Here is a 12,240-nt window from a genome sequence, read left to right on the forward strand (position 1 = left end):
CTCATCACAGTGGCTGGAAATTAAATCACATGGTCATATCTGGCCTGCTTGGGAGGTTATGAAATGTTGCCTTTCTTCTGGATGGTCATGTGCCCAGTAAAAAAATGCCATTTAAAAAGAATTCTAAAAGAAGGGGAGACATATTAGAGGCCAATTAGCAGTCAGTCTCTGGCACATTCCTTTCTAGAGGACTGCTTGATGAATATGGAATCAGAACTGAGGTAGTAACTGAATTATATTCATTGCTAGTATTGAAGTATGTATCCACAGGTTATCAGCATTCAGAGGACAGGAATCCTATTTTTCAGGGCACCTTTTCTTCTTGACAGCGTGAGAAATCAATTTCCAAATTGTCTACTCTTTGGTCATGTCTCCTTTTCAGTCATGTGTTAACACATTATTTTAACTAGTACAAAATAATTGATTAGGTACAATTTTAGATGAAATATCCTATTGTCTTTAAAATATACCTTCATCAGTGTTTCCAAGATTTCTAGTTTACATATTATTCCTTAGACTCAATTGCTCTCCTTTATCCCTATAAAGAGAAAGTTTCCTTTGTAAGACTTAGGAGGTTGAAAATTTAAACTGCTAGAAAGAATTATCCATTTTTTCCTTGAATGAGATATTTTTATAGGTGGCTGATGTCATCTATTATATATTGATTTTTCTTTAAAATGCTTCTGTTCTCAGAATAATGTAATCCAAGTTTGTGTGTAGAGGGAAGGAGATACCTTGCTTTTTCCCTCCATATTCTGATTACTCCTTAAGACCTCAGTTTTACAAGGTGATAGTTGGTCCAATTTGTTAGCGTATAATTGTTCATTGTAGTCTCTTATGATCCCTTGTATTTTTGTACTATCAATTGTAATGTCTTCTTATTAATTTCTGATTTTATTTATTTGAATCCTCTTTTTTCCTTGGTGAATCTAGGTAACTGTCTAGTCTATTTATCTTTCTAAGAAACCAGTTCTGGAGGGGAAGGTATAGCTAAGTTGTAGAGTGTGTGCTTAGCATGCACGAGGTCCTGGGTTCAATGGCTGGTACCTTCACTAGGATAAACAAACAAATAAACAAACAAACAAACCTACCTAATTTCCCCTCCCCACCCCCCCAGGAAAGGGGAAAGAAACTAATTCTTAGTTTCATTGATCTGTTTGATTGTCTTTTTAGTTTGTATTTCATATATTTACACTCTGATGTAGGTATTTAATTTCCATCTGCTAACTCTGGGCTTAGCCTGTTCTTCTTTTGTTGTTCCTTACAAGTAGGTGATTTTTAAGATTATATTTTGTTGTGTTCTTCCACTCTTTTTCTACCTTCTTTGATTTCAATTGAGCATTTTATATGATTTTATTTTTCTCTCCTCTCTTAGCATATTAATTCTTTTTTCTCCTTTTCAGTAGCTGCCCTAGAATTCACTATATACATTTATAACTAACCCAAGTCCACTTTGACACAGCACTATACCATGTCCCTGAGTTTTCTTTTAATCTCATATACTCTGGACTGGGTATTATAGTTTTGCAACCCAGAACTGTCAACAGGCATAGACCATAAAAAGCTCCAAGCCTGTTCTCTGTGGCCAAAGGATCAGGAAAAGGGCAGTACAGCTCACACCTAGCAGGGATCCTATCCCCGACCACACAGCTGGAGCGGCAGGCTGGCCCACTGTGCTGGAACCAGAGGTGCCAACACAGACCAGGCAGGGAACTCCACCGCTCAAACCATGTCTAGTGCAGGAGATAGGCCCATGCTGCTTACAGCAGCATCAACAGTGGGCCCAGCCGCTATCTCCCATTCTTCTACCCAGCAGCAGAGAGTGACCCAGGCCTGGAACCTCTTGGTTCTCCATACAGTGGCAAAGGAAGACTCAGCCCAGGGTCTCCCAACTCCCCATCCAGTAGCAAAATGTGGCCCAGAGAAGTGCCTTTCATGTCCACAGGTAATACCAGAGAATGAATGGGAGTCCAACTGGCACGAGGTGGCTTGGCCCACAGGGTGAGCCCGAGGAAGTGCTCATAGACCCACAGGCTCTGCCACTATCTCCCAGCTTCCACATAGCAGCACCAGGCCTGGGGAAGTGCACTCTGCTCCCATGGGTGGCATCAACAGGGACTGAATAGAGAGCCCCAGCAGTGCCACGTGAACAAAATAAACCAGAACACCACTGCAAAGGCTCTAAAACTCAGGTCAACTGCCTGCTAAAATAGATTATTTCAACATATTATTATTTCAATAGGATCAAGAGTCTCCTAACATAAAATCCAAAACATTCATGATACAGCTTTTTAAAAAAATCACTCAGCATACCAAAAACCAGCAAAAACTTCAATAAGAAAAGACACTCTCAAAACCAAGATGAATCAGATGTTGGAATTATCTGACAAGAATTTTAAAACAGCCGTCATAAAAATGCTTCTAATATGCAATTTGGAATTCTCAAAACCAATGAAAAACAAAATTTTAGCAAAAAATTAAAATAGCTATAAAAAAATGAAAGTTATAGAACTAAAAAACTACACTAATTGAAATAAAAAACTCAATGAATGAGTTCTAGAGTAGAATGGAGAGGACAGGAGAGTCAGCAAACTTGAAAATAATAACTTGAATAAGAAAACTTACTCAAACAAACCGAACTGAGTCTCAAGGATTATGGTTCAATAACAAAACATCTAACATTTCTATCATTAGAGTCCCAGAAAAAGAGGAGGGAAAATGGGTTGCAAAGGTAATCAAAGAAATAATGACTGAAAACTTCCCAAATTTGCTGAAAGACAAAAACCTACATATTCAAGAAGTTTGGGAATCCCAAACAGGACAGACCTAAAGAAATCCACACAAAGACATATCATAATTAAACTTCTGAAAATCAAAGACAAAGAAACAATCTTGAAAAGTAGCCAGAGAAAAACAACAGATTGCCTGTAGAATTTCAACTCACATGACAGATTTCTCATCTGAAAACATGAAGGCCAGAATTAAGCAGCAGAGTCTCTCAGGTGTTGAAAGAAAAGAACTGTCAACTACCAATTCTTATATCCAGGGAAACTACCCTTCAGAAACGATCAGGATATAAAGTTATCCTCAAATGAAGGAAAACCAAATGCAGGCACTAAACAAATGTGTATTAACACTGAATCTATCACCATTTGCATTCTTGTTATCTATACTCAGGAACTGAACAGATAAAAATAGCCAGAAACACTTGAACAATGAAATGTTATACAGCTTTTCAAGTATTCTTTTATTTAAAAAAATAAATTTTAATTTTAAAAAGGTATTTTACAAAGAACTTTTAATAATTTGAAAAAATACTCAAGATATAACATAAAAGAAACAAAAAGCTAAAGACAAAATTATATATACCATTTTGTTTTAAATAATTTTAAGCATATTAAAGAAACTGGGGGGTGGGGGGCAGAGGTCCGTGGTAGAGCACATGCTTAGCATGCACCAGGTCCTGGGTTCAAGCTCCAACACCTTCATTAAAAAAAAAAAAAAAAGAAGGAAAGAAAGAAACTGGAAAGGTATATTCCAAAATGTTATCAGTGATTGCAATGACTGACTCTTGATAGGAAATTAGGAATTTTTTCCTGGTTTTGTATTTTCTAATTTGACTGAGGTATTTGTTGCTTTTAAAATACTTACTAGCTTCATAACCACAATGTACTGGAATTAGTAATACAAAGAACCATGTTAACACTCTAGAGATTATGACTAATTGTGCAAAAGAATGGGGAATGGCCCCAAGGAAATGATACAGCACAATAATCACTGCACTTATCCAGAAGAGAAGAGTGTTGTCATATACATACCTGTGAATCTGTCCATTTTTATGCAGGTATTCCAACCCCTCCAGCACTTCTCTGAGTACTGTAGCAATGGTAGCTTCATCTAGGACTCCACTTTTATGTTCCCCCTTTGCCACAATGTGCTTAATAATATCCAGAACAGAACCTGAAAAGAGAAGACACAGTTTTCTGTAATTTTTAACTCATTCAATATAATTCAGAGCCATTTTGAAATCAAAGCACATGTAAACCTTTTCATAAACTTAGCTGTGTAGGAAAGAAAGGAAAAGACAGCAAATATAAGGAAATAGAGAAGTTTAAAATTAATAACTTATCCTCAATTCCACTCTAAAACAGAAAGCAGCCCACTAATACCCAAATAATAGTGTTACACCAGCATCTCTTTTAGACTTCTAATGAGAATATGAAAAAGGTAACAGGATGTTTAATCACCTCTGAAGAATCCCTAAGAAAACCATGCCCATCAATAATTCTTTAGTATAAGATATCACAAACCAATTAGGCTTCCAAAACCTCTCAGTATGCAATGTTGTATGAATAAAGACGTAAAAACACAATTTAAATGTAGGTCAAATTACAGAAAAAAACTTGGAAAGTAAATATATCACATGTATATGCAAATTAACTTGAGTTAAAATTATGTTTCAGGTTAATAAATAATAGAAATAAAATAGGGAAGGCAAAGAAAAATATGAGAAGAATAAAAATGGCACTTCTCTTTAAACAGCAGCCCAGATGTATTATCAATTCTGTTCTCCCAGGATGGGAAATAATGCTCCCACTAAAAATTAGGGAAAGGGAGGGAAAAAACACCCATATAGTCATTAAAATCACTGAATGCTATCTACCATAAATGATGACTAATTTTTTTTTAAAGTTTGCAGGAGATCAGTAAGATTTCTGACAGTACAATGGCCCATAAAGATCACAGAACCAAAATAAAACAATCTCCAATATTAAAAATTGTGCCAAGGAGTCTGGTACATAAACTGCACTGAAATGACTGGATGCCCATTTTCTTAGCACAAGACCTCAATAATTGAGACTAAAATTAAAACAAACACTTCTGTTGAAAACATGGCCTGGTGGGTGCTTTTTATTTCACACACTTAAGAAGAAAAATATACTTCCAAATAGATGGAAAGAAGTGGTCTACATGGAATCCTTGAAAACATGAGAGGACTGAACACTTGTTTACTTTAGCTCTCACTTGAAATCCACTAACTCGGTAAACTTGATAAAAAGGGCATAAACCCAGAATAAAAAAGAAAACAAGAAAGAAGATAAGAAGAGAGCACTAATTTTCTGGAAGAGAGAAAGCAGAAAAAGTAACTGACTATACAGAGCGGAGAAGTCTGAAACTTTAGTGCCTGCAGAGGAGGTATGGCAATTAGGAAATTAAGTAGATTCCTACCTAGAGCTTGCGAAAGGCTCAGAAAACATATACCAAGGGCCACATAAGGGGAGGTGAGGCGAGACTGAAGGAAAGGGCTGAACACAGGAAAACTGGCTGAAAGTTCATATAAGGCAGAATAAGATTCCCAGATCCCTTCTTCCCACCCTGGAAGCCAGGCCATTACCACTCCCCACCTCCAGTAGGAGACAGGCAGTTTCAACTCTGTAGACAAAGAACCAGGGAGGCTCCAGATTCTAGGTAACATTACCACACTGATCCACAAAGAGGGAGCCTAAGGAAGTTTTGTTCTGTTTAGTTTAACCGGTCACACATCAACCCCCAAAGCAAAATAACTATACCAACAGGCCATGTGTTTTATTCTTCTGAGAAATCCAGGCCACATAAGAATTGCTTGCTATAAAGACATATGTATAAATGCCAATTGAGTTAAATGTCTGTAATGTAAAGAATATCTAAAATAAAGAATGCAAAGAGAGAAATTCCTACTAGGAATTAGACACACAACTTATTCATTCAACAATTAAGTCATATTATATGAGATCTAGAACTAGGTGCCACAGAATATGACAAGATATATATGGCAAGATTGCTGACTTTCAGGGAACTTCTAATCTAGTGGATTGAATTGATGGAGCCACAAAGACTCCAAGGCACATCAAAGTAATTAGATCTGTACTTTTAAATAGTTTGAAGCAGGAACTCCTTTCCAAAATCTTAGATTTTTATTGATTTCACATCATTCAATGACCAACAGGGAAATTAAAGCAATGTACATCCCCAGACTCTGTCCAGAACAGATACAGCAAACAAGGCTACAATAAGAAGCCCCCTCTTCCCTAGGATAACAATGTCTTTTCAGTTTCAGTCTCCCAACAGTATGATTTTTATAGGTGGAGGGATGATCATGCCACTACGACCTTCATCCTTAACTGACAAATCTTAGTCTTGGAAGGTCTCCCCTCCTTTTCCACATGATTTCCTCAGCTCTTGCAGCATCTAACATGGTGATGGTGCTTACAATTCTCCCTCATCAGATATCAAAATTACACAGAAGTCTTCATATCAATGAAGAGAAACATGAAGGTAAAATATGCAAAGCAAAGGAAAACTAGATTATTACTGAATGATTCAAGTTAGTATCTAAAGGAAAGTAGGCATCATGAAGGCAGGCAATATCAGCATATACAGTATTATGTCCTTGGCCACAATCTGGAAGAAATATTCTACAGAGATAATCTGTTCTTGAACTTTAATATGTGAAGGGATTACTTGCAAGCTAGTTTAAAATGCAGATTCCCAGAACTTATAGACGGTCATTCAAGAGATCTGAGGTAGGGCCCAAGAAGTTGCATTTTAACAACCCAGGCAACATGATGAACAATGCCCGCTGAAATCCAAGGACTTCTTAGAGTAAAAGCAAGTGAACTAAATAATGGAAGACGAGGGATTTGGTACAAATTCTATAACAAAGCAAAAGATATTAAAATGTAGATCATCTATTACCCAAAACTATCTCATGCCTACCTTCATAGCCTATGGCACAAAATATTTAAAAAGCAATTCATGACACAACATTGTAAACTGACTATAATGCAATAAAATAAAATTTAAAAACAATTTTTAAAAAGCAATGTAAAACTTTTAATTGCCTGAGAAAATCATTGATAAATATTAAAATAACACTGAAAGGGGAGGGAAACAGCTCAGTGGCAGAGCACATGCTGAGCATGGTTCAATCCTCAGTACCCCCATTAAAAATAATAATAATAATATTGAAAAAATGGTGAAGCTGCTAGTTTAAGAAACTTGATAAATCAAATTAACTCAATCAAATTAAATACTCAGTTAATATGTTCAATTCCCCAGTTTATTTTTATGAAAAAACACGAGTCCAAGAGTAACTCATTCATTTTAGTTACCAGTACTTTACTGAGAAGGTTTAACCAGTCCTTAGTCACCAGGTGTTGCGTCTTCCTGAGCCACATAAGTTTTCAAAGAAGCCAAAGTTTATTTGGTCCGAATATTTCATTTCAGATCAAGAGACAGACCCTCCACTGTTGCTTGACTATCCAAAGCAGGTCACTCTCTTTTTCTAAGTTTAATTTTAATTATTTTTATTTAAAATTCTTTTAACACTTTATTTTTTTCTGGGTTTTTTTTGGGGGGGGAGAAGCAATTAGGTTTATTTACGTATTTATTATTACTTATTTTAATGGAGATACTGAGGATTGAACCCAGGACCTCATGCCTGCTAAGCATGTGCTCAACCACTGAGCTACACCCTCCCCCTATTTTTATTTTTTGATTTACAGAGTTGTATTAGTTTCTGGTGTACAGCATAGTGATTCACTTATACATATACAGACATATTCTTTTTCATTACAGGCTACTACAAACCATTAAATAAAGTTCGCTGTGCTATACATACAGTAGGAAAAAGCCAGTCACTCTTAATACCAAGTATTTCTACCTAGGTCCTGCTCAGGGCCAATGAAGTCCCATACTTTTTATCTCCTAGAAGATGACAAACTTGAGAGCATCCCCAAACAACAAAATCATTTTCTAAGACAGTGAATTTCAATCAGCTTTCTGCATTTCTAGAGTTCATCCCTTTAAGTCCTACAGGTGCCTCTTTCTCTTTTCCTTTCAGAGGCTTTCCTAATTACTTTGATTTCTAAAAATTTTATATTGCAGTTTAGCACTAATAAATCGTAGAAATAGCTATTTAGATCAAAACTGATTCTAATTTCTAAAGGTTAACCTTCTATACTAATAAATCCAAACACTCAACATCTGAGTTTTAATTGTTTAACAAAAGATAAGAATATTATAGTCATAAATAAGGAACTATTACAAAATAATTACAATAGTGACATACCTAACCTTAACCACTGATGCCTAACTGATACGTTAAAGAGTGCCAATTGCGATTCATTTTATGATTAATTAGCTTACTAAATTCTACCTCAGTACAATGCTGCTAAATAAAAAATATGCTTTTGTTTCAAATATTTTGGCTGAAAAAGTTAATGTGAAAGAACAGACCCTAAATGTATGTTAACTCTTGCTATTTATATTTTTTAATTATTCAAATGGAGACCCTGTTTATCAATGCTCCCCTCCTCTCACCCTCTCTGCTCCAGCTGTGATCCCCCATCAGTTTCTAAGACACACCATACTTTCCCATCCTGCCTCCAGATCCTCTCCGTACAGTGCTTCCTCTCCTGGATCCCTTCTGCCACCTTCCGCCGATATCACCTCTACCTCCCACTCCACCTGGCTAATTATCACCTAATATTCCTGTCTCCTGAAGAGCCTCATCTCCTGAGGACAGTCTCTGTTTATCCCACAACATCCACTCTCCCTCAATAAAGTTAGATTCTCCTAATACCTGTTCCCATGGCACCTGCTACTTTTTCATGGCACTAGACACACTTATAATAATTTAATTATTTAACTATTTCCTTATTAGCTATAAGGCCCGTAAGAGCAAGGAACCAACAGTATGATTCACCAATGTACTGGTAATCGGTAAGTATTTGATGAAAGGCATTTTAATTGAGCTATCCTGACAGTTTCCTCCTATTAAAAAAAAAAAGGTTTAAGTTGTGCTTCATTCTACTTTTTGTCTTCTAAATATTGCTTAATATATCTCTTCAGTTTAAATGTGTATTCACTTTAATAACTACAAAAAATTACATTTTCCTAAAAAGATGCATAATTTTTAATATTTTAAAAATAAACATTTAGATTAAAGATTATGTTGACTCATAAAATTTTAAGTAATTACAAAAAGAATTAATGCCTGGAACATGTTTGGAAATTATCCTCCAGAAAATCTGCTGAATACTATGCTGGAAAAATCGGACACCATCACAGGAAACTTAAGACCAGGGGGAAAAGACAGTTACGTTTAAAAGACATCCCACCCAGCTACATATCCTGCCCTTTCTGTGATCAGAACATACACTCACTAAGAGAGGAACAGGGATTCTTCAAAAAAAAAATTTTTTTTAAGGCATTCTGCTTAGGAGTAGCAGAAGGAATGGGCTGGCATACAGCTATGGATGAGAGAATTAAGCAGACAATTTATTCCTATTTATCAGAGGACTTTTTAGCAAAACATTAAAAAGGTTGTATTACACATTTTTGTAAATTACAAGTAAAGAAAATTATGCTATAGGTGATCAGTAATGAAAGATACAGTATTACCTAATATTCCCATATCTGTCCATACTGAAAGAACCATGCTTGACCACCATCTTGAAAGGTGGTTGGTGTTAGCAAGGCTTCCAACCATCATATGAACAGGGCTTTTAACAAAGCAATCCAGTTTCTCCAGTGTGTCACTAATGGGATTGAAACAAAAAGGTGATTCTGGCTACACTGAAAAGCATCAAATAACAAGGGATTATTATTATTAATGACTAAAATTTCTTGTGCATCTGCTACATGTCAGCACAGTGGTGGATGCTTTACATATTCATCTCGTTTACTCCTCCCCAATACCCTGAAATGCAAAAAGGTATCCCCCTCTTAACAGACAAGTAAATAGGTTCAAAGAGTTTGCCCAATGACACAACTGCTAAGTAGGAAACCTGGAATTTAATTCTAAAGCCTAAAGACTCTCCTTTAAAGCCTCTCTGGGGAAGTAACATGTTCAATGAGCAATGGTATTGAAATGGCAAACAAACACAAATGATCTTTTCTGTAACCCTACAATCCAAAATGGAAACTCATGATCCCACACAAAATATATATGCAAACAAGCAGCGCAGTGATGGGAAAGTCAGGCAGCTCCATCACTCGCTCGTCCCCTCCATCTTGCCACGTGACTCAAATCCATGCTGTGGCAAAATGTCTAATCTACTAAATGGCATGGGCGTTCAGGTAACCATAACAAAATCTTCAATCTATACGTATCAAGGGCCCACTGTTTTCAACCAGCAATAGTTGCATTTTATTCTAAGGATTAAAGCAGACATAACTGTAAATATAATACTGCAGGATAAAGTACAAAATTAATTATGTTAAAAGGGGGGGACCAAAATTTTCTGTGTAAGAGAAAAGAGATTCAAAGTCTGTAACATTAAACTTGAATTGGAAATATTAATGTTAAATCATGATTTATTTTTAATATGCCGTATTTCTAAGCTCTTTCAACTCAAAGCAATGACGAAGTAGTAACAATGAGCATCCCAAGCATCCAAGTTATACTTTCTAAATACCATTTCCCACAAAAAGAATCAGGGATCCTCAGAGCATTGGCTAATTCTGGGTCTGAGGAAAGCAATATAAATGTGAGTCTAGGAAATCTTGAACCAAAAATTAAGGAAGCCACCACAGATTGAAGGATTCATGTAAAAATGACAAGAGAGTCAGCCTGAAGGGACTCCCATCGGCAAAATTTTGGATAGATTATAATTGATTGAAAGACACTGAATATATAAAAATCCTTGAGTCTATCTAATGATATTTCAAAAAAATGAAAGCCTCACTCAACGGGAAAAAAGGGGGAAAATAAACACCCTCTCATTAGCTACTACTGGCAGTAATTTTTTTACTAACTCTTCACTCTGAAAATTGGTCCTTAAAAAAATAATTATTTACCCTGCCTTTTTGGTAGGAACTATAATATAGATTAATCAAAAAGCCCCAGTTAATAAGGGAAAAAAGTTCCTTTTCAGAAAAGAATGCCAGTTTAAAAAAAAAAAGATGCAATAAGAAAAATTACCATTCTGCAACCTCTGACAAAATAACTGATTCAAACAATTGTCAATGGATGCTAAAAATCATGAGACAAAAGACTTTTGGGGAACTGGATTCACAGTGCCAAAGTATCATCCCACAGATCACTTGCTAGCTGCAGAGGGAAATAAAGCTAACTTTTCTATGGGGAGGCTTGGCCGTCATAATCTTAAGCAATCAAAATTAACATCATCATTAAAGATACAACCAGATAGCAAATACTACTTGCTGTTGTGATGCAATATGAAGTACACAGCATCACTTACAAAATATTCTGTCCAAATAAGCCTTTAGGTCTAATTTTCAATTTGTAGGAAATAAAGGAATATAAATCAAGTTAAGCATCACTAGGAAGAAATAACCAGATAAATCCAGAATGTGGGACGTTCTACAAGATAGACACTTTCAGACCAGAACCTTCAACAAGTGTGTAGCATGGAAGAGAGGAAGTGGGAGGGAACCCTCCTAGATTAAGAGCAACTGAAGAGTCATGCCAACCAAATGCACTGTGTGAAACTTGTCTCAGCTCGCACACCAGTATCATTAGCAGATACTGTATTCTCAGTGTCTCCTCAGTAGCAAATGGCCATGAAAACCAAACCAGGACAGAAAAGAATATCTGTATGAACTTTCCAAACCACGGAAGCCGACATTTCCTTGTACTCACCTCCACTTAGCAGCTTCATGACTAGCCACAGCTCATCTTTTACCACAAAAGATGTGTAGTAAGACACAATATTGGGATGATGGCACTGACTCATGGCTTGAATTTCTTTCTACAAAGAAGAGAAAACATGGTAATTCGTTATGTGCAAGCCTAAAACAACACTAAAGTCCTGATTTGGGAATGCCAAGACTATGTTGCAACCTTTCTAGAATTTCCATGGCCCTGACCTCCTCAAGAATGGTTAAACCAAAAAACCACTTGGTTCCCCTCAGTCTATTCTGACTCTAGCCTTCCATTCATTACACTAGCAACCTCTGAAACTAGAAACACGCACTATTTATCACACCCCGGCACAGCACCACAGGGCCCTCCACTAGGACACATATTTTTACTTCAAGGTGCCCTTGAAGAACCATCTTGGAAAATCTGGTTTTACAGTCACAGAGGGTAATTACTAATAAACAGAGGGTGGTTTTTTGTTTGTTGGTTGGTTTTTTTTTCCCTAAATATTATTTCATCTCATTTTTATGAAATGATTAATAATTCTCACTTTAAAGAGTCCACAAACGAAATCCAAAGTAGAAATGTGAGCC

General features: G+C 36.2%; 1 protein-coding gene across 2 annotated transcripts in view; it reads right to left on the reverse strand.

Annotated features, from left to right (window-relative positions):
- OXSR1 (oxidative stress responsive kinase 1) overlaps positions 1-12,240 on the reverse strand; it is a 72,416-nt gene that overhangs the window by 37,395 nt on the left and 22,781 nt on the right. Inside the window, exons 3-4 of one of the 2 annotated variants that reach the window (XM_010982031.3) lie at positions 11,648-11,756; positions 3,819-3,960 (exon numbers count right to left, since the gene is read on the reverse strand). In XM_010982031.3, coding sequence (XP_010980333.3) covers positions 3,819-3,960; positions 11,648-11,756 — 251 coding nt within the window. Of the gene's footprint in view, positions 1-3,818; positions 3,961-9,444; positions 9,578-11,647; positions 11,757-12,240 lie in introns of those variants that run through there. The other variant, XM_031469963.2, reaches the window with a different exon arrangement.

This window comes from Camelus dromedarius, chromosome 17, assembly GCF_036321535.1.
Source record: "Camelus dromedarius isolate mCamDro1 chromosome 17, mCamDro1.pat, whole genome shotgun sequence".
NCBI lineage: Eukaryota > Metazoa > Chordata > Mammalia > Artiodactyla > Camelidae > Camelus > Camelus dromedarius.